Here is a 27315-nt window from a genome sequence, read left to right as displayed (position 1 = left end):
AATGGGGTGCAAAGGAGCAAAATAAATACATTAATTAAATACAGTAGAGAAAGAGGTAGTTGTTTGGGCTAAATTATAGATGGGCTATGTACAGGTGCAGTAATCTGTGAGCTGCTCTGACAGTTGGTGCTTAAAGCTAGTGAGGGAGATAAGTGTTTCCAGTTTCAGAGATTTTTGTAGTTTGTTCCAGTCATTGGTAGCAGAGAACTGGAAGGAGAGGCAGCCAAAGAAAGAATTGATTTTGGGGGTGACTAGAGAGATATACCTGCAGGAGCGTGTGCTACAGGTGGGAGATGCTATGGGGACCAGCGAGCTGAGATAAGGGGGGACTTTACCTAGCAGGGTCTTGTAGATGATGAGCCATTTGACAACGAGTATGAAGCGAGGGCCAGCCAACGAGAGCGTACAGGTCGCAATGGTGGGTAGTATATGGGGCTTTGGTGACAAAACGGATTGCACTGTGATAGACTGCATCCAATTTGTTGAGTAGGGTATTGGAGGCTATTTTGTAAATGACATTGCCAAAGTCGAGGATTGGTCAGTTTTACAAGGGTATGTTTGGCAGCATGAGTGAAGGATGCTTTGTTGCGAAATAGGAAGCCAATTCTAGATTTAACTTTGGATTGGAGATGTTTGATATGGGTCTGAAAGGAGAGTTTACAGTCTAACCAGACACCTAAGTATTTGTAGTTGTCCACGTATTCTAAGTCAGAGCCGTCCAGAGTAGTGATGTTGGACAGGCGGGCAGGTGCAGGTAGCAATCGGTTGAAGAGCATGCATTTAGTTTTACTTGTATTTAAGAGCAATTGGAGGCCACGGAAGGAGAGTTGTATGGCATTGAAGCTTGCCTGGAGGGTTGTTAACACAGTGTCCAAAGAAGGGCCAGAAGTATACAGAATGGTGTCGTCTGCGTAGAGGTGGATCAGAGACTCAGCAGCAGTAAGAGCGACCTCATTGATGTATACAGAGAAGAAAGTCGGTCCAAGAATTGAACCCTGTGGCACCCCCATAGAGACTGCCAGAGGTCCGGACAGCAGACCCTCCGATTTGACACACTGAACTCTATCAGAGAAGTAGTTGGTGAACCAGGCGAGGCAATAATTTGAGAAACCAATTCTGTCGAGTCTGCCGATGAGGATGTGGTGATTGACAGATGAATACGGCTGCACAGTAATGTTTCTTATCGATGGCGGTTAAGATATCGTTTAGGACCTTGAGCGTGGCTGAGGTGCACCCAAGACCAACTCTGAAACCAGATTGGCAAAGAAGAGAAGGTATGGTGAGATTCGAAATGGTCGGTAATCTGTTTGTTGACTTGGCTTTCGAAGACCTTAGAAAGGCATGGTAGGATAGATATAGGTCTGTAGCAGTTTGGGTCAAGAGTGTCCCCCCCTTTGAAGAGGGGGATGACCGCAGCTGCTTTCCAATCTTTGTGAATCTCAGATGACACGAAAGAGAGGTTGAACAGGCTAGTAATAGGGATGGCAACAATTTCGGGAGAGATAATTTTAGAAAGAAAGGGTCCAGATTGTCTAGCCCGGCTGATTTGTAGGGGTCCAGATTTTGCAGCTCTTTCAGAACATCAGCTGAACGGATTTGGGAGAAGGAGAAATGGGGAAGGCTTGGGCGAGTTGCTGTGGGGGGTGCAGTGCTGTTGACCGGGGTAGGAGTAGCCAGGTGGAAAGCATGGCCAGCCGTAGAAAAATGCTTATTGAAATTCTCAATTATGGTGGATTTATCAGTGGTGACAGTGTTTCCTATCTTCAGTGCAGTGGGCAGCTGGGAGGAGGTGTTCTTATTCTCCATGGACTTTACAGTGTCCCAGAACTTTTTTGAGTTAGTGTTGCAGGAAGCAAATTTCTGCTTGAAAAAGCTAGCCTTGGCTTTTCTAACTGCCTGTGTATAATGGTTTCTAGCTTCCCTGAACAGCTGCTTATCACGGGAGCTGTTCGATGCTAATGCAGAACGCCACAGGATGTTTTTGTGTTGGTTAAGGGCAGTCAGATCTGGGGAGAACCAAGGGCTATATCTGTTCCTGGTTCTAAATTTCTTGAATGGGGCATGTTTATTTAAGATGGTTAGGAAGGCATTTTAAAAAAAATATCCAGGCATCCTCTACTGACGGGATGAGATCAATATCCTTCCAGGATACCCCGGCCAGGTCGATTAGAAAGGCCTGCTCGTTGACGTGTTTCAGGGAGCGTTTGACAGTGATGAGTGGAGGTCGTTTGACCGCTGACCCATTACGGATGCAGGCAATGAGGCAGTGATCTTGGTTGAAAACAGCAGAGGTGTATTTAGAGGGCAAGTTGGTTAGTATGATATCTATGAGGGTGTCCGTGTTTAAGGCTTTGGGGAGGTACCTGGTAGGTTCATTGATAATTTGTGTGAGATTGAGGGCATCAAGTTTAGATTGTAGGATCGCTGGGGTGTTAAGCATGTTCCAGTTTAGGTCGCCTAGCAGCACGAGCTCTGAAGATAGATGGGGGGCAATCAGTTCACATATGGTGTCCAGAGCACAGCTGGGGGCAGAGGGTGGTCTATAGCAGGCGGCAATGGTGAGAGACTTCTAGACAGTAGATTGCAACACCGCCCCCTTTGGCAGTTCTATCTTGTCTGAAAATGTTGTAGTTTGGGATTAAAATTTCAGAATTTTTGGTGGTCTTCCTAAGCCAGGATTCAGACACAGCTAGAACATCCGGGTTGGCAGAGTGTGCTAAAGCAGTGAATAGAACAAACTTAGGGAGGAGGCTTCTAATGTTAACATGCATGAAACCAAGGCTATTACGGTTACAGAAGTCGTCAAAAGAGAGCGCCTGGGGAATAGGAGTGGAGCTAGGCACTGCAGGGCCTGGATTCACCTCTACATCGCCAGAGGAACAGAGGAGGAGTAAAATAAGGATACGGCTAAAAGCAATAAGAATTGGTCGTCTAGAACGTCTGGAACAGAGAGTAAAAGGAGGTTTCTGGGGCGATAAAATAGCATCAAGGTATAATGTACAGACAAAGGTATGGTAGGATGTGAATACAGTTGAGGTAAACCTAGGTATTGAGTGATGAAGAGAGAGATATTGTCTCTAGAAACATCATTGAAACCAGGAGATGTCATTGCATGTGTGGGTGGTGGAACTAATAGGTTGGATAAGGTATAGTGAGCAGGACAAGAGGCTCTACAGTGAAATAAGCCAATAAACACTAACCAGAACAGCAATGGACAAGGCATATTGACATTAAGGAGAGGCATGCTTAGTCGAGTGATCAAAAGGGTCCAGTGAGTAGAGAGGTTGGTTGGGGGTCACTGCGATTTAGACAGCTAGCCAGGCCATCGGTAGCAAGCTAGCATAGGATGGAGGTCTGTTATTAGCCACCTCTTGCGTTCCGTCAGTAGATTAGTGGGGTTCCGTGTGGTAGAGGGAATTAATCCAAATCACACAACAACAAAAAAAACTGTAGATATAGTTATAGAGGCCCAAGAAGAAAAAAAAAATTATAATAATAATATAAATAAATAAATAAATTGTCCGATTGTCTATTCAGATAGCAGCCGATAAGACAGCTAACGGTTAGCGGGCCGCAGATGGGCGTTCAGGTAACGTCGCGACGGAGGAGCCAGCTGGATAACTCCTTCGGGTAGATAACGTCGGCAGTCCAGTTGTGAAGGCCCGGTGGGGCTCTGCATTGGGAGTAAAACGGGTCCGGATAGGTGATTGTAGCCCAGGAGTGATTGATGTAACTCTTCAGCTGGCTAGCTCCGGAATAATTTATGTTTGCGCCGGAATCGACGAAAGCTGATGGTCACACGGATAGCAGCTAGCTAGCTGTGAGATCCAGGTATGAATGTCCAGAGTAAGCGGTTGAAATCCAGGGACATGGAGAGAAAAATTGGTCCGGTATGTTCCCTTCCGAGCCGCACTGCGCCGTACAAAACTGGCGATAGATTTTCGAGCTAAAGGATAGCTGATGACCACCACCGTGGTTAGCTGAATACTAACGATTAGCCAGTAAAGAAGCTAACTAGCTTCTGATTAGCTTCTGGATTAGCTTCTGGCTAGCTTCTGGCTAACTCCTGGCTAGCTTCTGGCTAGTTTCTGGCTAGCTTCTTGGAGGATTACAGATTTGAGGTAAATAATACTTTTTTTAATAAATATAAATTGGTAAGGCGAGTTGCAGGAGAGTGTTTTGAAGATGAGTTTAAGGAAAATAAAAAAAAATTATATGAAAAGGTATGTGAAAAAAGTTGTAAATATATATATATATATATACGGGACACGACAAGACGAGGACAAAAGACGTCTGAACTGCTATGCCATCTTGGAACAATAAAGATGACGGTCAATCACCCTCGGTCTGGGGCTCCATGCATGATCTCACCTCGTGGGGCATCAATGATCATGAGGAAGGTGAGGGATCAGCCCAGAACTACACGGCAGGACCTGGTCAATGACCTGAAGAGAGCTGGGACCACAGTCTCAAAGAAAACCATTAGTAACACACTACGCCGTCATGGATTAAAATCCTGCAGCGCACGCAAGGTCCACCTGCTCAAGCCAGCGCATGTCCAGCCCCTTCTGAAGTTTGCCAATGACCATCTGGATGATCCAGAGGAGGAATGGGAGAAGGTCATGTGATCTGATGAGACAAAAATAGAGCTTTTTGGTCTAAACTCCACTCGCCGTGTTTGGAGGAAGAAGAAGGATGAGTACAACCCCAAGAACACCATCCCAACCATGAAGCATGGATGTGGAAACATCATTCTTTGGGGATGCTTTTCTGCAAAGGGGACAAGACGACTGCACCGTATTGAGGGGAGGATGGATGGGGCCATTTCTCACGAGATTTTGGCCAACAACCTCCTTCCCTCAGTAAGAGCATTGAAGATGAGTCGTGGCTGGGTCCTCCAGCATGACAACGACCCGAAACACACAGCCAGGGCAACTAAGGAGTGGCTCCGTAAGAAGCATCTCAAGGTCCTGGAGTGGCCTAGCCAGTCTCCAGACCTGAACCCAATAGAAAATCTGTGGAGGGAGCTGAAAGTCCGTATTGCCCAGCGACAGCCCCGAAACCTGAAGGATCTGGAGAAGGTCTGTATGGAGGAGTGGGCTAAAATCCCTGTTGTAGTGTATGCAAACCTGGTCAAGAACTACAGAAAACATAAGATCTCTGTAATTGCAAGCAAAGGTTTCTGTACCAAATATTAAGTTCTGCTTTTCTGACGTATCAAATACTTATGTCATTCAATAAAATGCAAATGAATTACTTAAAAATCATACAATGTGATTTTCTAGATTTTTGTTTTAGATTCCGTCTCTCACAGTTGAAGTGTACCTATGATAAAAATTACAGACCTCTACATGCTTTGTAAGTAGGAAAACCTGCAAAATCGGCAGTGTATCAAATACTTGCTCTCCCCACTGTACATACCCCAACCAGACGCCATGGATTAAAGGCAACATCCGCACTGAGCTAAAGGGTAGAGCTGCCGCTTCCACGGAGCAGGACTCTAACCCTGACGCTTATAAGAATCCCATTACGCCCTCCGACGAACAATCAAACAGGCAAGGCATCAATACAGGACTAAGATTGAATCGTACTACACCGGCTCCGAAGCTCGTTGGATGTGGCAGGGCTGGCAAACTATTACAGACTACAAAGGGAAGCACAGCCAAGAGATGCCCAGTGACACGAGCCTACCAGATGAGCTAAATAACTTCTATGTTCGCTTCGAGGCAAGTAACACTGACACATGCATGAGAGCATCAGCTGTCCGGATAACTGTGTAACCACGCTCTCCATAGCCGATGTGAGTAAGACCATGAAACAGGTCAACATTCACAAGGCCAGACGGATTACCAGAACGTGTACTCCGAGCATGCACTGACCAACTGGCAAGTGTCTTCACCAACATGTTTCAAGCAGACCACCATAGTCGCTGTGTCCAGGAACACTAAGGTAACCTGCCTAAATGACTACCAATCCGTAGCACTCACGTCTGTAGCCATGAAGTGCTTTGAAAGGCTGGTCATGGCTCACATCAACACCATTATCCCTGAAACCTTAGACCCTCTCCAATTTGCATACCGCACCAACAGATCCACAGTTGATGCAATCTCTATTGCACTCCACACTTCCCTTTCCCACCTGGACAAAAGGAACACTTGTGTGAGTATGCTATTCATTGACTACAGCTCAGCGGTCAACACGATAGTGCCCTCAAAGCTCATCACTAAGCTAAGGACCCTGGGACTAAACACTTCCCTCTGCAACTGGATCCTGGACTTCCTGATGGGCCGCCCCCAGATCGTAAGGGTAGGTAACAACCCATCTGCCACACTGATCCTCAACATGGGGGCCCCTCAGGGGTGGTTGCATGCTCAGACCCCTCCTGTGTTCACTCATGACTGCATGGCCAGGCACGACTCCAACACCATCATTAGGTTTTCCGACGACACAACAGTGCTTGATCAACAACAAAGATGAGACAGCTTATAGGGAGGAGGTGCCAGGATAACAACCTCTCCCTCAACGTGATCAAGACAAAGGAGATGATTGTGGACTATAGGAAAAGGAGAACCAAGCACGCCCACATTCTCATTGACCGGACTGTAGTGGAGCAGGTTGAGAGCTTCAAGTTCCTTGGTGTCCACATCACCAACAAACTATCATCTTCCAAACACACAAAGACAGTCGTGAAGAGGACATGACAATGTCTATTACCCCTCAGGAGACTGAAAAGATTTTGCATGGGTCCTCAGATCCTCAAACAATTCTACAGCTACACCATCGAAAGCATCCAGACTGGTTGCATCACTGACTGGTATGGCGACTGCTCGGCCTCCGACCGCAAAGGCACTACAGAGGGTAGTGCGTACGGCCCAGTACATCACTGGGGCCAAGATTCTAGCAATTCAGGACCTCTATACCAGGTGGTGTCAGAGGAAGGCCCTAAAAATTGTCAAAGACTCCAGCCACCCTAGTCATAGACTTTTCTCTCTACTACCGCACGGCAAGCAGTACCGGAGCGCCAAGTCTAGGTCCAAAAGGCTTCTTAACAGCTTCAAAGATGGCATAGCAGTCAGACGTCATTTGTCCTCGTCGTGTCCAGTGTGTATATATATATATATATATATAATATATATATATATATATATATTTACATCTTTTCTTCTCATATCTATTTATATATATTTCTTTTCTTCTAAAAACTCAACTTCAAAACACTCTCCTGAAACCCGCCTCACCAATAAAAAATAAAAAGTATTATTCACCTCAAATCTGAAATCCACAACAGAATCTAGCCAGAAGCTAGCCAGAAGCTAGCCAGAAAGTTAGTATTCACCTAACCACGGGTGGCGGTCATCAGCTATCCTTTAGCTCGAAAAGCTATCGGCAGTTTTGTACAACGTGACTCAGACCAAAGCATACCGGACCTAGTTTCTCTCCATATCCCCGGATTTCTACCGCAAGCTCTGGACATTTACACCTGGATCTTGCAGCTAGCTAGCTGCTATCCGAGTGACTATTGGCTTACGTCGGTCCCGGAGCAAACATCAATTATTCCGGAGCTAGCCAGCTGAAGAGTTCCATCAGCCACTCCTGGGCTACAATCACCTATCCGGACCCGTTTTATTACTGCCGATGCGGAGCCACACCGGGCCTTCACGACTGGACTACCGACATTATCTGCCCGAGGCAGTTATCCAACTGGCCCCTCCGTCGCAACTTAACCTGAACGCCCATCTGCGGCCCGCTAATCGTTAGCTGTCTTATCGGCTGCTTTCTGAATAGGTCTATTTGACAATTTTCTTGGGTCACTATAACTATATCTATTTTGCCAATTGGATTGGTCCCCTCTACCACACGGAACCCCACTAATCTACCAACGGAAACGCACGAGGTGGCTAAAAACAAACCTACATCCTCTGCCAGCTTGCTACCCATGGCCTGGTTAGCTGTCTGAATTGTCGTGACCCCAACCAACCTCACTACTCACTGGACACTTATGATCACTCGGCTAAGCATGCCTCTCCTTAATGTCAATATGCCTTGTCCATTGCTGTTCTGGTTAGTGTTTATAGGCTTATTTCACTGTAGAGCCTCTAGCCCTGCAAATTATACCTTATCCAACCTTTCAGTTCCACCACCCACACATGCGATGACATCACCTGGTTTCAATGATGTTTCTAGAGACAATATCTCTCTCATCATCACTTAAATCATTACCTCCACTGTATTCACATCCTACCATACCCTTGTCTGTACATTATACCTTGAAGCTATTTTATCATCCCCAGAAACGTGCTCCTTTTACTCTCTGTTCCGGACGTCCTAGACGACTAATTCTCATAGCTTTTTGCCGTATCCTTATCCTGCTCCTCCTCTGTTCCTCTGGTGATGTAGAAGTGAATCCAGGTCCTGCGGTGCCTAGCTCCACTCCTTTTCCCCAGGTGCTCTCTTTTGATGACTTCTGTAACCGTAATAGCCTTGGTTTCATGCATGTTAACATTAGAAGCCTCCTTCCTAAGTTTGTTTTATTCACTGCTTTAGCACACTCTGCCAACCCGGATTTCCTAGCCTTGTCTCAATCCTGGCTTAGGAAGATCACCAAAAACTCTGTAATCTCCATCCCTAACCACAACATTTTCAGACAAGATTGAACGGCCAAAGGGGGCGGTGTTGCAATCTACTGCAGAGATAGCCTGCAGAGTTCTGCCCTACTAGCCAGGTCTGTACCCAAACAATTTGAACTTCTACTTTTTAAAATCCACCTCTCTAAATACAAGTCTCTCACCATTTCCACCTGCTATAAACCACCCTCTGCCCCCAGCTGTGCTCTGGACACCATATGTGAACTGATTTCCCCCCATCTATCTTCAGAGCTCGTGCTGCTAGGTGACCTAAACTGGGACATGCTTAACACCCCATCCATCCTACAATCTAAGCTTGATGCCCTCAATCTCACACAAATTATCAATGAACCTACCAGGTACCACCCCAAAGCCGTAAACACGGGCACCCTCATAGATATCATCCTAACCAACTTGCCCTCTAAATACACCTCTGCTGTTTTCAACCAAGATCACTGCCTCATTGCCTGCATCCGTAATGGGTCAGCGGTCAAATGACCTCCACTCATCACTGTCAAACGCTCCCTGAAACACTTCAGCTCCCTGAAACACTTTCTAATCGACCTGGCCCTGGTATCCTGGAAGGATATTGACCTCATCCCGTCAGTAGAGAATGCCTGGTTATTTTTTTTAAATGCCTTCCTCACCATCTTAAATAAACATGCCCCATTCAAGAAATTTAGAACCAGGAATAGATATAGCCCTTGGTTCTCTCCAGACCTGACTGCCCTTTATGGTGTTCTGCATTAGCATCGAACAGAGGTTAGAAACCAATATACACAGGCAGTTAGAAAAGCCAAGGCTAGCTTTTTCAAGCAGAAATTTGCTTCCTGAAACAACAAACTCAAAAAAGTTCTGGGACACTAAAGTCCATGGAGAACAAGAACACCTCCTCCCAGCTGCCCACTGAACTGAGGATAGGAAACTCTGTCACCACCGATAAATCCACTATAATTGAGAATTTCAATAAGCATTTTTCTACGGCCGGCCATGCTTTCAACCTGGCTACCCCTACCCCGGTCAACAGCACTGGACCCCCCACAACAACTCGCCCAAGCCTTCCCCATTTAATTTGTGCCGTCCGTTTTGTCACCAAAGCCCCATACTACCCACTACTGTGACCTGTACGCTCTCGTTGGCTGGCCGTCGCTTCATACTCGTCGCCAAACCCACTGGCTCCAGGTCATCTACAAGACCCTGCTAAGTAAAGTCCCCCCTTATCTCAGCTCGCTGGTCACCATAGCAGCACCCACCTGTAGCACGCGCTCCAGCATGTTTATCTCTCTGGTCACCCCCAATGCCAATTCCTCCTTTGGCCGCCTCTCCTTCCAGTTCTCTGCTGCCAATGACTGGAACGAACTACAAAAATCTCTGGAACTGGAAACACTTATCTCCCTCACTAGCTTTAAGCACCAGCTGTCAGAGCAGCTCACAGATTACTGCACCTGTACATAGCCCATCTATAATTTAGCCCAAACAACTACCTCTTCCCCTACTGTATTTATTTATTTTGCTCCTTTGCATTTGATTTGATATGATTGATATTTTGATGTGCAACCTGTCAAAATAGGATCCAGAATTATGAGTTTTATTTAGTTGACATCTTTGTGCATATTGGCCTAGAGCCTATACACGCTACGAAAAAAAGTTTTTATCTAGAACCTAAAGCGGTTCTTTTCCTGTCCTGATAGGAGAACCCTTTTTGGTTCCCAGAAGAACCCTATTGTGTTCCATGTAGAACCCTTTTCCCAGACTGTTCTACATGGATCCCAATGGGGACAGCCAAATAACCCTTTTGGAACCCTTTTTTCTAAGAGTGTATTATTCAGCACCTGAGGAAGTGGGAAATCAAAACACAGCTAGATTGCTCACTCTAAAAAAAGCATGTCACTTTTTTGTGTGTGTGTTTACTGTATGTTGTTGTTTACCGAGAGGCTGTCTCCATATCTGCTTCTTAGAGTACCACCTTCTGCCGAGGTCATTCAGTCTCTTCTGGTCATGTAGAGGGAAGATGTTCTTTATCACTCCTGCCCTCACCAGCTTCTGACCTACAGCACAGAGACAGGACGGATGGGCAACATCAGGAAACTGTACAATACCTCTACCATTATTACACATGCAGACGGGTAACCAGGGGTAACATAGCCAGAAGCTTGGCAGCATACGTAAGGGACAGTGCAGATCACAGAGCAGTGACAGAGGACCGGAGAGAGCACTGAAATGATGAGCCAGAGGTGGTGCTCTGCTCTGCTGCAGAACAGCTTAGATCATGACATAGAAGACAGAACATGCAGAGATTAGCAAATGGCACACATGTGCACAAGCAATATATTGACAGATGTGCCAAATTGTATTCTTTCATTTTTCATGTTTATATTATTCAATGTTCATTAATGTATGTAAGCAATGTGTTATGGAAATCAAAATACTACTCATATTACAGAGCAAGCGGCAAAGCTTCATATGACACCAACTTTTGATTTGTAGCACCTTGTAGCACACCATTACAGTCTTAAAGGAGGCTTGGGTAAGTCCACAAATATTCTAATTTCAATTCATTATTTCTCAAGTATGTTTAAAGATACAAATGTCAAATATATGTAAACAATACTTTCTCCAAAGGAAAATCCCCCAAATCTTGTTCCTTATTTGTTCTAGTTTTGAAGGAATCACCCAACATCCCCCTTTACATCACTCTATTCACATACACACACACACGTAAAGACTCACAGATGTTTTCCCAGGCCTCCAAGACCCCCGGAGCCTCTGGGACTCCAGGGATTCTCTGCTTCTTCTGGGCCTGTAGAGAGTCCAGCTCATTCTTGACTATGTACTGACGCTCTGCTAGCGTCAGGAACTTCTGCATGTCATCTGGTAACACAGAGGACAGGCGTCAATCAAGACTGTCATATACAGGACCAGTCAAAAGTTTGGACACATATATTGTAGAATAATAGTGAAGACATCAAAACTTTTAAATAACACATTTGAATCATGTAGTAACCAAAAAAGTGTTAAACAAATCTAAATACATTTTATATTTGAGATTCTTCAAAGTAGCCACCCTTTGCCTTGATGACAGCTTTGCACACTCTTGGCACTCTCTCAACCAGCTTCATGAGGTAGTCAACTGGAATGCATTTCAATTAACCGATGTGCCTTGTTAAAGGTTAATTTGTGGAATTTCTTTCCTTATTAATGCGTTTGAGCCAATCATTGTGTTGTGACAGGGTAGGGGTGGTATACAGAAGATACAGAAGAAGGTCAGTCAATCCGGAAGATTTTATGAACTGTCTGTGATTTATTTAGAATTCTAGGCACACTTATCCAGCATGACTACGCCAATCTGGTTTTCACTTAGTGGGACTATCATTTGCTTTCAACAGGACAATGACCCAAAACACACCTCCAGGCTGACCAAGGGGAGTGATAGAGTGCTGTATCAGATGACCTGGCCTCCACAATCTCCCGACATCAACCAAATTGAGATGGTTTAGGATGAGTCGGACCGCAGAGTGAAGGAAAAGCAGCCAACAAGTGAGCATATGTGGGAACTCCTTCAAGGCTATTGGAAAAGCATTCCTCGTGAAGTTGGTTTAGAGAGAGTGAAGCTGTCAAAGGCAAAGGGTGGCTACTTTGAAGAATCTAAAATCAAAAATATATTTTGATTAGTTTAACACTTTTGTTTTGTTTACTACATGATTCCATATGTGTTATTTCATAGTTTTGATGTATTCACTATTATTCTACAATGTAGAACATTTTACAAAAAAAACAAAAAACCTTGAATGAGTAGGTGTATAACTTTTGACTGGTACTGTATATTACATTTAATATGTAATTTTGTCTATATTACCACACTATTACAACAGTGAATGTGTATTTTGTTGATTCTATTCCTACAGAAGGTGTATTGGGTGCTGAAGATCTGTTACCACTTGTAACTGCTGGTACCTTTAATATCCCTCTACTCTTCCCCCACTATTACCAACATTCTTACCAACATTGGTGAAGTTGTCTCTGTCGTGGTAGGAGAAAGAAGCCATCTCTTCATTGCGGTATTTCTTACACAGACCCAGATCCTCCGTGGCTCTGAGAAGGGTGCAGCGAGGAGCAGACACCACGATCACATTTCCACACTCATCCTCTCCAGGGTGGGTCAGCAATGCTGCTCCTAGTCCAGGGAGGAGGAGAGGGTCAACTACAGTACTCCTGCCTCTACTGCAGTGAGTGAATTATTGACACTTAATTCAGCTAATAAATGAAGATACACGGATTGCCCCTGCAGTTGTATTGTGCAACATTTCATCAGGATTAACCTGATGTTAGCTGGCTACTTTGAAACTAGAGACTCAACTATTAAACGAATCATCAAGCCCAGGTGAATCAGATGTGTTAATAGCACTCGGCTGGAACAAAACAAGCAACACAGACTGAAGAACAGTCAGGCCTCTGATCTGCTGCTGACTCTATCTGACCTCTATCTGACCTCTCACCTCCATGTCTCTTTGAAGCTTCAATCAGGGAGATGAGCCACCTCTTGGTGACAGGCTGGATGCTGTCTGACAGCTGGATGAGGACCAGGGGCTCCACCTGCTTAGACACACAGCAGGGACAGCTGACCTGCGTCCAGCAGCCCTGGGACAGGACCTTAGTCTGTGTCTGGACAGAGCCTTTATCCCCCATCAACATCATCACGTCCCTGTGGAGAGGCAGTGTGAGGAGGACAAGGAGTTTTACTGTATCTGTTACAAACTCTGAAATTCACACATTACATGGGTCGTTCCAACAACAACAACAAAAAGGCACAACAAAGAGGATCCGACACCCACCATCTGAGTGTTCTAAAATGGTTTCTGTAGTTAGACATTATTATTTGGTTGAAATATAATTTGATCTGAGAAATTAAGCTAATAGATTGCACCTAAATTGGCCATTTTAAATTATAGGATTTAAATCATATTCAGTAAATATAGTGCTAAACATTCAATTTGGACTAAACTTCTTCCTACCAATGCTGAAATGACATGGGGGTCATAAGGGGTTTTGATTGCTTTGGGTTTTGTTCACCTGCATCTGGTTGTCTTGACTTACAGAGATGCAAGACTGAGATGAAAGGTCTACTTGTTTGGCTTGATAGCTAGCTAGCTGGCTATTTGAAGAACAAATGCATGCGTTGGTCGGGGATGGCAGAGAAGGCTAAGGGACTAGTTCCTAACCACTGTCGATGTGTAGTGGCTTTTGTAAGCTATTTCAGCAGCCGTGACACAATATCGGCAAGGGAGGACCAGTATTGCGGATTTTGTAATATTCTTGTCAAGTTTTTTTTATATGAATGTCCCCTATGTTTTAAAAAAAACTCAATCAATCAATCCATCCATCAACGACACACATGGAGATCTCAAATGGCCATAGAAGGCTGTGGCTACAGGTTAGAGAGCAGTCCCATTTGCATGTGATGCGGATAGGAGATGGTAACAGCCCACTAAGCACAAACCGGCCTTGATCTAAATGTACACGGACGTTGGTCCGGCCTATATTTGGCCCAAACATCGACATCTAAAATTGGTTCCGATTTGGTCTGGACCAGCCTTGATTTTTTTCCCAAACATAGACATCTATGTTTCACAAGTTTGGACAGCACCATACAACACAGTACAGTACAATAGAGCACAGCAGAGTACAATATATTACAGTAAAATAAAGAAAAGTACAGTACAGTAAAGAAAAGAAAAGTAAAGTATAGATAGATAGGTACAATAGAGCACAGTAGAGTTGTGTACAGTATAATGTACCCTACTTTACTCTAATGTAATCTACTATACTGAACTAAACTGTACTGTACTCTAATCTACTAAATTGAACTGTACTGTACTTTACTTTATTTCTACTGAAATAAACTGTACTGTACTACACGCTACTGTACTTGAATCTACTGAATACAATTCTACTGTACCGTACTCTACTGAATAAAACTATACTGTCCTGTATCATACTGTACTCTACTATACTCTGCTGTGCTCTGCTGTACTGAACTGTGCCGTACTGTACTGTGCTGTTCAAACTTGTGAAACATAGCCTAGACGTCTATGACTCACAAAAAGTTGGTCTGGTCCCAACTACCTAATTTTGTACTTGTTTGGGGCGGAGTTCAGTAGAATGATACCCAGTATCCTTTTCAAGTGTTTGTTTTTACATTTACATTTACATTGTGGTCATTCAGTAGACACTCTTATCCAGAGCAAGTATTGATGTCAACTGCACAAGTACAGTGAAATGTATTTATTGCAAGCTCTAAACCCAGCAATGTAGTAATCAATATCAATATAGTACTAAAAATAACATAAGGTAGAACAAAAACACAAATAACAAATAAGAAGAACACAAAGTAAGAAGCTAAACTCAGCAACAAAAAAAACATCCTCTCACTGTCAACATTTATTTTCAGCAAACTTAACATGTGTAAATATTTGTATGAACATAACAAGATTCAACAACTGAAACATAAACTGAACAAGTTCCACAGACATGTGACAAACAGAAATTAAATAATGTGTCCCTGAACAAAGGGGTGGTCAAAATCAAAAGTAACAGTCAGTATCTGGTGTGGCCACCAGCTAGCTGCATTAAGTACTGCAGTGCATCTTCTCCTCGTGGACTGCACCAGATTTGCCAGTTCTCGCTGTGAGATGTTACCCCACTCTTCCACCAAGGCACCTACAAGTTCACAGACATTTTTGGGGGGGAATTGCCCTAGCCCTCACCCTCCGATCCAACAGGTCCCAGATGTGCTCAATGGGATTGAGATTCAGGCTCTTCGTTGGCTATGGCAGAACACTGACATTCCTGTCTTGCAGGAAATCATGCACAGAACGAGCAGTATGGCTGGTGGCATTGTCATGTTGCAGGGTCATGTCAGGATGAGCCTGCAGGAAGGGTACCACATGAGGGAGGAGGATGTCTTCCCTGTAACGCACAGCGTTGAGCCTGCAATGACAACAAGCTCAGTCCGATGATGCTGTGACACACCGCCCCAGACCATGATGGACCCTCCGCCTTCAAATTGATCCCGCTCCAGAGTACAGGCCTCGGTGTAACGCTCATTCCGCAAATCTGACCATCACCCCTGGTGAGACAAAACCGCGACTCGTCAGTGAAGAACACTTTTTGCCAGTCCTGTCTGGTCCAGCTACGGTGGGTTTGTGCCTATAGACAACGTTGTTGCCGATGATGTCTGGTGAGGACCTGCCTTACAACAGGCCTACAAGCCCCCAGTCCAGCCTCTCTCAGCCTATTGCGGAACTTCTGAGCAATGATGGAGGGATTGTGTATGTGAGTGTGTGTTGTGGTAGACCATGGGGTTTGGTCAAGACGTTTACACAGATCAGACACGGACAGAGTAAGATTAGCTCGGCTTCAAGGGTGTTTATTTAAATAATAAATAAAAAAGGATAGGTCTCCCCCAGGAGACCCTCTCCAAGACACTGTCTTCTAGGCTCCGGGTCTTGCTGTACGGCACAAAACTGCACTCACCCCTGTTACCTCTTTAACAGTCCCCACCTTTACAGGAGTCTTTTCTTCCCCAACTCTCTCCCTGTGTGCTGTCCTTCTGGCAGCTTTATGGGCCTTGTACAGCTGGTGAGCCATCAGCCCTTGATTACTCCCCAACTCCCAATTAGCCCCAATTAGTCCTGGCCGGAGCACCCGTCGAGACCTGGCACGTCCAGCAGATGGAGCCATCGCCTTGAGATGTATACACCGTCTGTCACCAGGCCTCGACAAGTCTCCCCCTGGTGGCTGACCTGCTGTACGCCACAGTGTGTGGAGTCAATATACACTGTGTACAAAACATTAGGAACACCTTCCTAATATTGAGTTGCACACCATTTTGCCCTCAGAACAGCCTTAATTTGTTGGGCCATGGACTCTACAACGTGTCAAAAGCGTTCCATGGCCCATGTTGACTCCAATGCTTCATACAGTTGTGTCAAGTTGGCTGGTAGTGGATCTCTACTCTGAATAGCTCGTTCCATCTCATCCCTTAAAAAGTCTAATAAATCCATGTAATAAATCTTGCACCTTCACAATAAATCCATCCTTTATTTTAGACAGGTCTAAAGAAGCATGATATGAAGAAAATGTAGTCTACTTCAGAAGAACAGAATAGCATGCTCTGAGTTGTCCTTATGTTAGGTCCTTATCTGGCTATGCCAAATATCTGTGGGCTACCCTAGTTCATTTAGCAGACAAGATTGTCTTAGAATTCTGTGGCATTATTTTATAATATTTTATAGTACATAGTTTAAAGAATATAATTGATAAAAGCTGAATAAAACGTAAGTATTTTATCCAAAAGATTTGAGGGAGTGCGCACATATGGCTATTCTGTGTTGAGCGGTTAACAAAGAAATAGGTACTCCTATATGCTTAACTTAGAGTCATTCATGTAACTTTAGTTGTTCTACAAATTTTGGGCTACATTACCGGTCAAAAGTTTCAGAACACATACTCAATCAAGGGATTTTTTTATATTTTTTATATGTTCTACATTGTAGAATAGTAGTGAAGAAGACATCAAAACTATGAAATAGCACATATGGAATCATGAAGTAACCAAAAAAGTCTGAAACAAAATATATTTTATACTTTAAATTCTTCAAATAGCCACCCTTTGCCTTCATGACAGCTTTGCACAATTGGCATTCTCTCAAACAGTTTCATGAGGTTGTCACCTGGAATACATTTCAAATAACCGGTGTGCCTTCTTAAAAGTTCATTTGTGCTCTGATATATATGACACTGTTATAGATCCGTCTCCCCGTACAGCCCTTTTTGGAGTACTGCCCATAGGTACCCCCCTATCAAGAATCCAGTCGGACACTGTTGCTTATACAACTCTTTTAGCTAGACGGCTAATACTACAGAACTGGAAGATGGCAGCTCCCCCATCTTATAAATATTGGGTGAGATATGTGTTGTGCTCTCTGAAACTAGAAAAAATTCAATTCAATTCACGTGGGAACCCCAAACTGTTTGATGAGGCTTGGGCTCCATTCCGGTCTTACTTTAAACAGTCCATCCTCTGATGGCATTCCAATTAAAACTAAAATAAGTCTGTGACTTAAGGGTTGGAGGAGCTTCTCTCTGTGTTTTTGCTGGGGGGGTTATTAAGGTCCATGTGCTTATTGATTGTGACCCGCGGATGCCTTGTTTATATTGCCCGGGCAGAGACTGAAGTGTGAGCTTGTTTTTCCCAGTTATTTTTACATTTTGTTCACGCCTACATGAATAATCATTCTATTTTCTTTTATTTTAAAACATTGTAAACTTTATTTTTGGTCCAGTGGATGGTCGGTCTGTGGCCATGACTCTCTGTGAGTGGTTGCATTTCTCCACCCTTATCCCTTGACTGTTTACAGGAACAATGGTGAGGTGTTTGCTCTGTCCCTGTACTATAGATTGCCCTTTAACCTTTGTAGCCTTCTGCCTGGTGTGTTTAACTTGTCTAAAGTATGGTATCTTTAAAGCTATTTTTTTTTTTTTTCTAGTTGAGTATATTATTTATATTGCTTTGTGTTGTCTTGTGTGTGTGTAAAACTTAATAAACAGAGTTTAAAAAATTTAAAATAAAATAAAAGTTCATTTGTGGAATTTCTTTCCACCATAATGTGTTTGAGCCAATCAGTTGTGTTGTGACAGGTAGGGGGTATACAGAAGATGGCCCTATTTGGTAAAAGACCAAGTCCATATTATGGAAAGAACAGCTCAAATAAACAAAGAGAAATGATAGCATCATTACTTTAAGACATGAAGGTCAGTCAATACAGAAAATGTCAAGAACTTTGAACATTTCTTCAAGTGCAGTCACAAAAACCATCAAGCGCTATGATGAAACTGGCTGACATGAGGACCGCCACAGGAAAGGAAGACCCAGAGTTACCTCCACTTAGAGTTACCAGCCTCAGAAATGTTTGCCCAAATAAATGCTTCACGGAGTTCAAGGAGCAGACACATCTCAACATCAACTGTTCAGAGGAGACTGTGTGAATCAGCCCTTCATGGTCGAATTGCTGCAAAGAAACCACTACTAAAGGATACCAATTAGAAGAAGAGACTTGCTTTGGCCAAGAAACTCAAGCAATGAACATTAGACCAGTGGAAATCTGTTCTTTGGTCTGATGAGTCCAAATTTATGATTTTTGGTTCTAACCGTTGTGTCTTTGTGAGCCGCGGTGTGGGTGACCAGATGTTCTCCGCATGTGTATTTCCCACCGTAAAGCATGGAGGAGGAGGTGTGGTGCTGTGCGGGTGCTTTGCTGGTGACAATGTCAGTGATTCATTTAGAATTCAAGGCACACTTAACCAGCATGGCTACCACAGCATTCTGCAGCGATACGCCATCGCATCTGGTTTGGGCTTAGTGGGACTATCATTTGTTTTTCAACAGGAAATGACCCAACACACCTCCAGGCTGTGTGAGGGCTATTTGACCAAGAAGGGGAGTGATGGAGTGCTGCATCAAATGACCTGGCCTCCACATTCCCCTGACCTCAACCAAATTGAGATGGTTTGGGATGAGTCGGACCACAGAGTGAAGGAAAAGCAGCCAACAAATGCTCAGCATATGTGGGAACTCAAGACTGATGGAAAAGCATTCTAGGTGAAGCTGGTTAAGAGTGTGAAAAGCTGTCATTAAGGCAAAGGGTAGCTATTGAAGATCTCAAATATAAAATATATTTAGATTTGTTTAACACTTTTTTGTTTACTACATGATTCCATATGTGTTATTTCATAGTTTTGATGCCTTCACTATTATTCTTCAATGTAGAAAATTGTAAATAATAAAAACTGAATGAGTAGGTGTTCTAAAACTTTTGGCCGGTAGTGTGTATATGTATATATATATATATATATATATATATATATATATATATATATATATATATGTTTTGATTTTAAATACATTGTAAGGATACATGATATGACTCTGATGATTTGAAAAAAATCAGTGACATCCCTTTTTGGCAATAATGCACCCTAAACAAATCCATGCATTTTGCGGTCAGTGGCAGGGAGTGCTGCGTTGTGCCGTTCTGAGTGCTGGGTGCTCCTAAGCACCTCTCATTCACATGGCTCTCCATCACGTGATTGGGTCTTTCTCACAGGCTACAAGTGAAAACCTGCATTGCTTGCTGTTCTGTACTGATGTAAGCTTTATAAATAACTTTGATTCATTCATTTATTGACAGACACATTGGTGATGCAACTGCTCGCGTCCTTATCCAATTCCGAGGTGCATATTGAAGATACTGGAAGAACTGTCCACATTTACTTTTCGGCAGCAAAACAAAATGAGTAGGCCTAACGAACAGCAATCTGTCAATCTACTATCCCCCGTAGTACAAAAGTCGACCTATTCTATTCTGTGAGAGAAATAAATATTCCAAACATAGTCTGGGACAGTTGTGGGATGCAATAGATCCCAAATCAATACAACCACTTGCTTCAAAAAAACGTTTTAATGCAATGTGGCTGACGCAACAGATCAGAATATTTAGCCTAAAATGTTGATAAACTATTAGGCTATTTCTTCACATTATACGTGTACCAACGCGCACATGGCAGTAGGCTATAAGCGCAAATGTTCCATTAGTGGGAAAACACCATTATCAAAAGTGACCGCAAATGTGATTATGCATGTAATGCTTTTATTATAAAGCTGCATTTTTATGGTGAAAATTATCTTCCCCAAACTTGAAACTCACGCGCTGTTTATGTATGCCAGTTAGTCTTTAAACCCCTTGGAAAGCTGATTAATATGCTTAATTTTAAGAAGTTGTTTAGCCACTTTAGTTGTGATACAAACCTTATAAAAACATATAGGCCTATGGGCTAGGCTGCATGAGATGTGCGACAATGAATAGAAAAAGTCACAAAAAAATACATGTTTCTTATGCTTTGTATCATTTACAAGTGATAGTATATCATTCACAAGTGATAGGCTAATATTGTCACCCATCAGACTATTCTTGATTTAATCTTGTCTTTACATATACTAAATAATATATGTGTAAAATTTGTTTGGATTTAGAATGGACCATTATCATGCACCTGTCTTGAATCTGGGGCAGCGGGAAAAAAATACATATCATCTATGCACGTAAAGAGCGAATGGAGCTTTTCCCGTGGTTCATTTTCATGGCAGCCAAGTAGGCTATATTCCTGTTGTATATATAAACCATGTGCTTAATATTAGGAAAGTAGATAAATAGTGTAAGTATAGTAGGCCTAGCCTATAGAAAGCTGATGGAATCCTCCTATTTTTAGTAGAGGCCATCAATCTGTTTTCTCGTGCAATTGCATAGCCTATAGAAATGTTGAGCAACATGAGCTCATGGGCTCTCATGAAGTGTTTGATTAGATTTTCGAACATATCTGCATTGATGTCAGAGTGATTGGAGGGACAATAGAGTGCTAGGCAGTTAGTAAGTTTGGTAGGCTACTAATGACCATCAGCAGCATCAGAGCTTGGAAAAGCTTAATTACCGTGACTAAACGGTCACGTGGAATTTGACTGCCTTCATGACTTGTGACCACCGATGTGGCGGTATTACGGTCACCGCAACAGCCCTATCCAATTCTCCAGTGTCCATTGTTTTTGTTCCTTAGTTCACTGCAACAGCAGTTTCTTGTTTTTTTTGCTGAAAGAAGCGGAACTCTGTAAGGTCATTGGCTGCCATACCCCATTCGTGTCAAGGTACGACGAGTTGTGCATTATTTTATGGGTCTTTGGGCACCAATGTTGCACTGGACTGTCAGTTGACTAACTGTCTTTTGCTCTGCACAATTCGTGTCAGCCTCCTTTGTCATCAATGGCCAGTGTTCGACCACTGGCCTGATGTTGGCTGGATGTTCTTTGGGTGGTGGGCCAATCTTGATACACGGGAGAAACTGTTGAGTGTGAAAAACCCAGCAGCGTTGCAGTTCTTGACACAAACTGGTGTGCCTGGCACCTACAACCATACCCTGTTCAAATATTCAATATTTTGTATTGCCCATTCACCCTCTGAATGGCACTCATACACAATCCATGTCTCAATTGTCTTAAAGCGTATTTCTTTAACCTGTCTCCTCCCTTTCATCTACACTGATTGAAGTGGATTAAACAAGTGACATCGATAAGGAATCATTGCTTTCTCCTGGATTTACCTGGGCAGTCTATGTCATGGAAAGAGCAGGTGTTTCTAATGTGTTGTACATTCAGTGTAAATATGTTATGTGTGTGTTGGAGTGTCAGTGTGTTTGAGTGTGTAGATGCCTGAGAGTGTGCATAAAGACAATGCAAAAATCGAAATAAAATACAATGGTCAACACAGATAGGCTGTGCAGCCATATTGTTAGATATTTAGCAGTCTTTTTGGAGGGATAGACACTTTCAGGAGCCTGCTGGTGTCAGACCTGATGCACCGGTGCCTCGTGCCTTACGGAAGAAGAGAGAACAGTCTATGGCTTGGGTGGCTGGAGTCTTTAACGATTTTCAGGCCTTCCTTTCACACCACCTGATATAGATTCCCTGGGCACCGAAGACGTGGATGTCGATTAAGGCAGCCCCCTGCACCTCTCTAATTCAGAGGGGTTGGGTTAAATGTGGAAGACATATTTCAGTTGAAGGCATTCAGTTGTACAACTGACTAGGTATCACCCTTTCTCCTGTACATGTTAGAATCAACTTTGGCAGCAATTGCAGCTGTTTGTCTTTCTGGTTAAGTCTCTAAGAGACTGGATTGTAAAAATTATTCAAGCTCTGTCAAGTTGGTTGTTGATCATTGCTAGACAGCAAGGTCTTGCCATAGATTTTCAAGCCGATTTATGTCAAAACTGTAACTAGGCCACTCCGGAACATTCAATGTCGTCTTGGTAAGCAACTCCACTGTATTTGACCTTGTGTTTTAGCTTATTGTCCTGCTGATAGTAACATTTGTATACCAGTGTTGGAAAGCAGACTGAACCAGGTTTTCCTCTAGGATTTAGCCTGGGCTATTCCGTTTCTTTTCATCCTAAAAAAACTCCCTAGTCCTTGCCAATGACAAACCTACCCATAATATGATGCACCCACCACCATGCAGAGTGGTACTCAGTGATGTGTTTTGTTGGATTTGCCCCAAACATAACACTTTGTATTCAGGACATGAAGTACATTTCCTTGCCAATGTTTTTGCTGTTTTACTTTAGTGCCTTATTGCAAACAGGATGCATGTGTCACGTTCGTCGTAGTGAGAAGACCAAGGCGCAGCGTAATGTGAATACATGATACTTTTAATAAAGATAGACACTAAACAAAATAACGTGACGCTATGATACAAAAGTGCAAACACAGGCACATAGACATAGACAATAACCCACAAAATACCCAAAGAGGATGGCTGCCTAATTATGGTTCCCAATTAGAGACAACGATAAACAGCTGCCTCTAATTGAGAACCAATCCAGGCAACCATAGACATACATAAACACCTAGATAGTAAACAACCCCATAAACCTACAAACCCCCCTAGACAGTACAAAAACACATACATCACCCATGTCACACCCTGACCTAACCAAAACAATAAAGAAAACAAAGAATACTAAGGTCAAGGCGTGACAGCATGTTTTGAAATATTTTTAATCGGCAAAGGCTTCTTTTCATTCTGGCATTTAGGATAGTATTGTGGAGTAACTACAATGTTGTTGATCCATCATCAGTTTTTAACTTATCACAACCATTAAACTGTTTTAAAGTCACCATTGGCCTCATGGTGAAATCCCTGAGCAGTTTCCTTCATCTCCAGCAACTGAGTTAGGAAGGATGCCTGTATCTTTGTAGTATGTGGGTGTTATGACACACCATCCAAGTGTAATTAATAATTTCACTATGCTCAAAAGGACATTCAATGTCATTTTTATTTATTTACCCATCTACCATTAGGTCCCCTTCTTTGCAAGGCATTGGAAACCCTCCCTGTGTGGTTGAATCTGTGTTTGAAATTCATTGCTCGACTGAGGGACTTTATTGCACACAGAATGTGTCCATGCAATTGATTATGTGACTTGATAAGCAAATTATTACTCCTGGACTTAACTTATTTAGACTTTCCATAACAAAGGGGTTGAATACTTAATTGACTGAAGACATTCCAGCTTTTCATTTTTAATACATTTGTTAAAACATTTTTTTTTAATCCACTTTGGCATTATGGGGTATAGGCCAATGACACAACATCTAAATTTAATAAATGTTCAATTCAGGCTGTAAATCAACATAATGTGGAATAAGTCAAGGGGTGTGAATACTTGCTGAAGGCACTGTGTGCAGTCACATACACACACTCTTCAATGACTGATGAACTGTCAAAGCGGTGGACACAACTGTACAAGATATACTGAATGAAAATATAAATGCAACGTGCAACATTTTCAATGGTTTTACTGAGTTACAGTTCATATAGGGAAATCAGTCAATTGAAATAAATTCATTAGACCCTAATCTATGGATTTCACATGACTGGGCAGGGGCACAGTCACAATGTTGGAGGCGACATATGGTAGAGAAATTAACATTAAATTATATGGCAACAGCTCTGATAGACATTCCTGCAGTCAGTATGTCAATTCCTCAAAACTTGAGCCATCTGTGGCATTGTGTTGCCACAATCTGCTGATTTTAGGTGCACAAGATGCACCTGTGTAATGATAATGCTGTTTAATTAGCTTCTTGATATGCCACACCTGTCAGGTGGATGGATTATCTTGGCAAAGGAGAAATGCTCACTAACAGGGATGTGAACCCAAAAAATGATGAATCTAGGTGGGTGAGGGTAGAGTGGCGTGCAATTGAGATTGTGTCGTCTATGGATCTATTGGGCAGTGTGCAAATTGAGGTGGGTCTAGGGTGTCTGGAATGATGGAGTTGATGTGTACCTTAACCAGCCTTTCAAAGCACTTCATGATTACAGATGTGAGTTCTACCAGAAGTCACATCCCAGACACCCTAGACCCACTCCAATTTGCATACCACCCAATAGATCCATAGACGACACAATCTCAATTGCGCTCCAACCTGCCCTCACCCACCTAGATCAATATAGATTTTATTTTACTTCCCTTTACCCAACCAGAAGCCATGGATAACAGGCAACATCCGCACCGAGCTAAAGGCTAGAGATGCCGCTTTTAAGGAGTGGGACGCTAATCCGGACTCTTATAAGAAACCCTGCTATGCCCTCAGATGAACCATCAAATAGGCAAAGCGTCAATACAGGACTAAGATTGAATCCTACAACACCAGCTCCCAGGCTTGTCGGATGTGGCAGGTCTCGAAAACTTTTACGGACTATAAAGGTAAACCCAACCGTGAGCTGCCCAGTTATGCGAGCCGACAGTACCAGACGAGCTATGCCTTTTAATGCTTGCTTCGAGGAAAGCAACACTGAAACATGTATGAGAGCACCAGCTGTTCCCGGACAACTGTGTGATCACACTCCATAGCCGATGTGAGCAAGACCTTTAAACAGGTCAACATTCACAAAGCCACGGGGCCAGACGGATTACCAGGACATGTACTCAAAGCATGCACGACCAACTGGCAAGTGTCTTCACTGACATTTTCAACCTCTGGACTTCCTGACGGGCCACCCCCAGGTGGTGAGGGTATATAACAACACATCTGCCACGCTGATCCTTAACACTGGAGCGCCCCAGGGGTGCATGCTCAGTCCCCTCCTATACTCTCTGTTCACCCACAACTGCATGGCCAGGCATGACTCCAACACCATCATTAAGTTTGCAGGCAACACAACAGCCTGATCACAGACAACGACAAGGAGGTCAGAGACCTGGCTGGGTGGTGCCAGAATAACAACCTATCCCTCAACGTAACCAAGACTAGGGAGATTATTGTGGACTACAGGAAAAGGAGGACCGAGCACGCCCCCACTCTCATCGACGGGGCTGTAGTGGAGCAGGTTGAGAGCTTCAAGTTCCTTGGTGTCCACATCAACATCAGCTGCCTACCATCCAGGACCTCTACACCAGGCAGTGTCAGAGGAAGGCCCTAAAAATTGTCAAAGACCCCAGCCACCCCAGTCATAGACTGTTCTCTCTGCTATCGCATAGCAAGCAGTATCGGAGTGCCAAGTCTAGGACAAAAAGGCTTCTCAGCAGTTTTTACCCCCAAGCCATGAGACTCCTGAACAGGTAATCAAATGGCTACCCAGACTATTTGCATTGTGTGCCTCCCCAACCCCTCTGTTTATGCTGCTGCCACTCTCTGTTAATCATATATGCATAGTCACTTTAACTATACGACAAACCAGTGCCTCCGCACATCGTCTAACCGGGCTATCTGTACTGTGTCCCACCCATCACCCGCCAACCCCTCTCTTACGCTACTGCTACTCTCTGTTCATCATATATGCATAGTCACTTTAACCATATCTACATGTACATACTACCTCAATCAGCCTGACTAACCGGTGTCTTTATGTAGCCTCGCTACCTCTATAGCCTCGCTAATGCATATAACCTGTCTTTTTACTGTTGTTTTATTTCTTTACCTACCTATTGTTCACCTAATACCTTTTTTGCACTATTGGTTAGAGCCTGTAAGTAAGCATTTCACTGTATGGTCTACACCTGTTGTATTCAGTGACAAATAAACTTTGATTTGATTATGTTTTTAATTTTCTTAACTCTATTCTTTGAACTGCATTGTTGGTTAAGGGCTTGTAAGTAAGCATTTGATTTACAAGATGGTCCAGTTCTTGGGAAGAAGAATGATCAGTAGTGTAAAAAGTACCAGAACGTCATACTTGAGTAAAAGTAAAGATACTGTGGAAAGACCACCAGGAGGCAGGCTGTGTCCACTGAGTATCCCAGCCTAGCACGTGAGTACTGAGATCAGAGGCAATTAAGCACACCTAGCGGCACTAACCACCTATTCTCTTCCTCCTACATAAGATACAGGAGAACCAGAGGAACCAGAGGAAACCATTGGAAAAAGGACACTTACCTGACAGACGACAGAAGAAAGGAACGGACTACCTCACAGGAATGGCAAACACTGATTCTCACCACCACCAGAAATGAGCTCTCCACGAACGTATAGTTAAGATGGTGACACACCCGTAATTTATGCTATAGTTAAAGGTTACTCACCTTGTTTTCCTAATTCCTGCAATGAAGAAGATTTGTGTTATCCTTGTGAGATCTTGCTTGGTTGTGTGGGCATGTGGGAGAAGAAAATATACCTCAAAAGAGAACTTGAGAAATGACAAAACTTGCTCCCAACTTGTTTATTCCACCTTTCCGCTTTAGAGCAACAGACAAAAAACTTGGTCCACTCACAATACATTCAAGATACCTAAAAGTAAAAGTGAAAGTCACCCTGTAAAATATTACTTAAAACTATTTGGTTTTAAATATACTTAAGTATCAAAAGTTAATGTAATTGCAAAAATAATTTCAAATTGCTTATATTAAGCAAACCAGACGGCACAATTGTATTACTTTTGGGTGTAAGGGGAAATGTATGGAGTAGAAAGTAAATTATTCTCTTTAGGAATGTAGTGAAGTAAAAGTAGTCAAAAAATATAAAGAGTAAAGTGAAGTACAGATACCCCAAAAAACTACTTTAGTAGTACTTAAAAATAGT

General features: G+C 43.1%; 1 protein-coding gene across 1 annotated transcript in view; it reads right to left on the bottom strand.

The window, feature by feature from the left end:
• LOC112218448 (anoctamin-10-like) overlaps nucleotides 1–26952 on the bottom strand; it is a 35750-nt gene extending 8798 nt beyond the window's left edge. Inside the window, exons 1-5 of the mRNA XM_042301465.1 lie at nucleotides 26820–26952; nucleotides 13121–13326; nucleotides 12625–12798; nucleotides 11355–11495; nucleotides 10553–10672 (exon numbers count right to left, since the gene is read on the bottom strand). Coding sequence (XP_042157399.1) covers nucleotides 10553–10672; nucleotides 11355–11495; nucleotides 12625–12798; nucleotides 13121–13319 — 634 coding nt within the window. The 5' untranslated portion in view covers nucleotides 13320–13326; nucleotides 26820–26952. The remainder of the gene's footprint in view (nucleotides 1–10552; nucleotides 10673–11354; nucleotides 11496–12624; nucleotides 12799–13120; nucleotides 13327–26819) is intronic.
• Between the last annotated feature and the right edge of the window lie 363 nt (nucleotides 26953–27315).

Source organism: Oncorhynchus tshawytscha, linkage group LG19 (genome assembly GCF_018296145.1).
Source record: "Oncorhynchus tshawytscha isolate Ot180627B linkage group LG19, Otsh_v2.0, whole genome shotgun sequence".
Taxonomy (NCBI): domain Eukaryota; kingdom Metazoa; phylum Chordata; class Actinopteri; order Salmoniformes; family Salmonidae; genus Oncorhynchus; species Oncorhynchus tshawytscha.
Note: the sequence above shows the minus strand (reverse complement) of the source record. Positions and strands in the feature narration are given on the sequence as shown.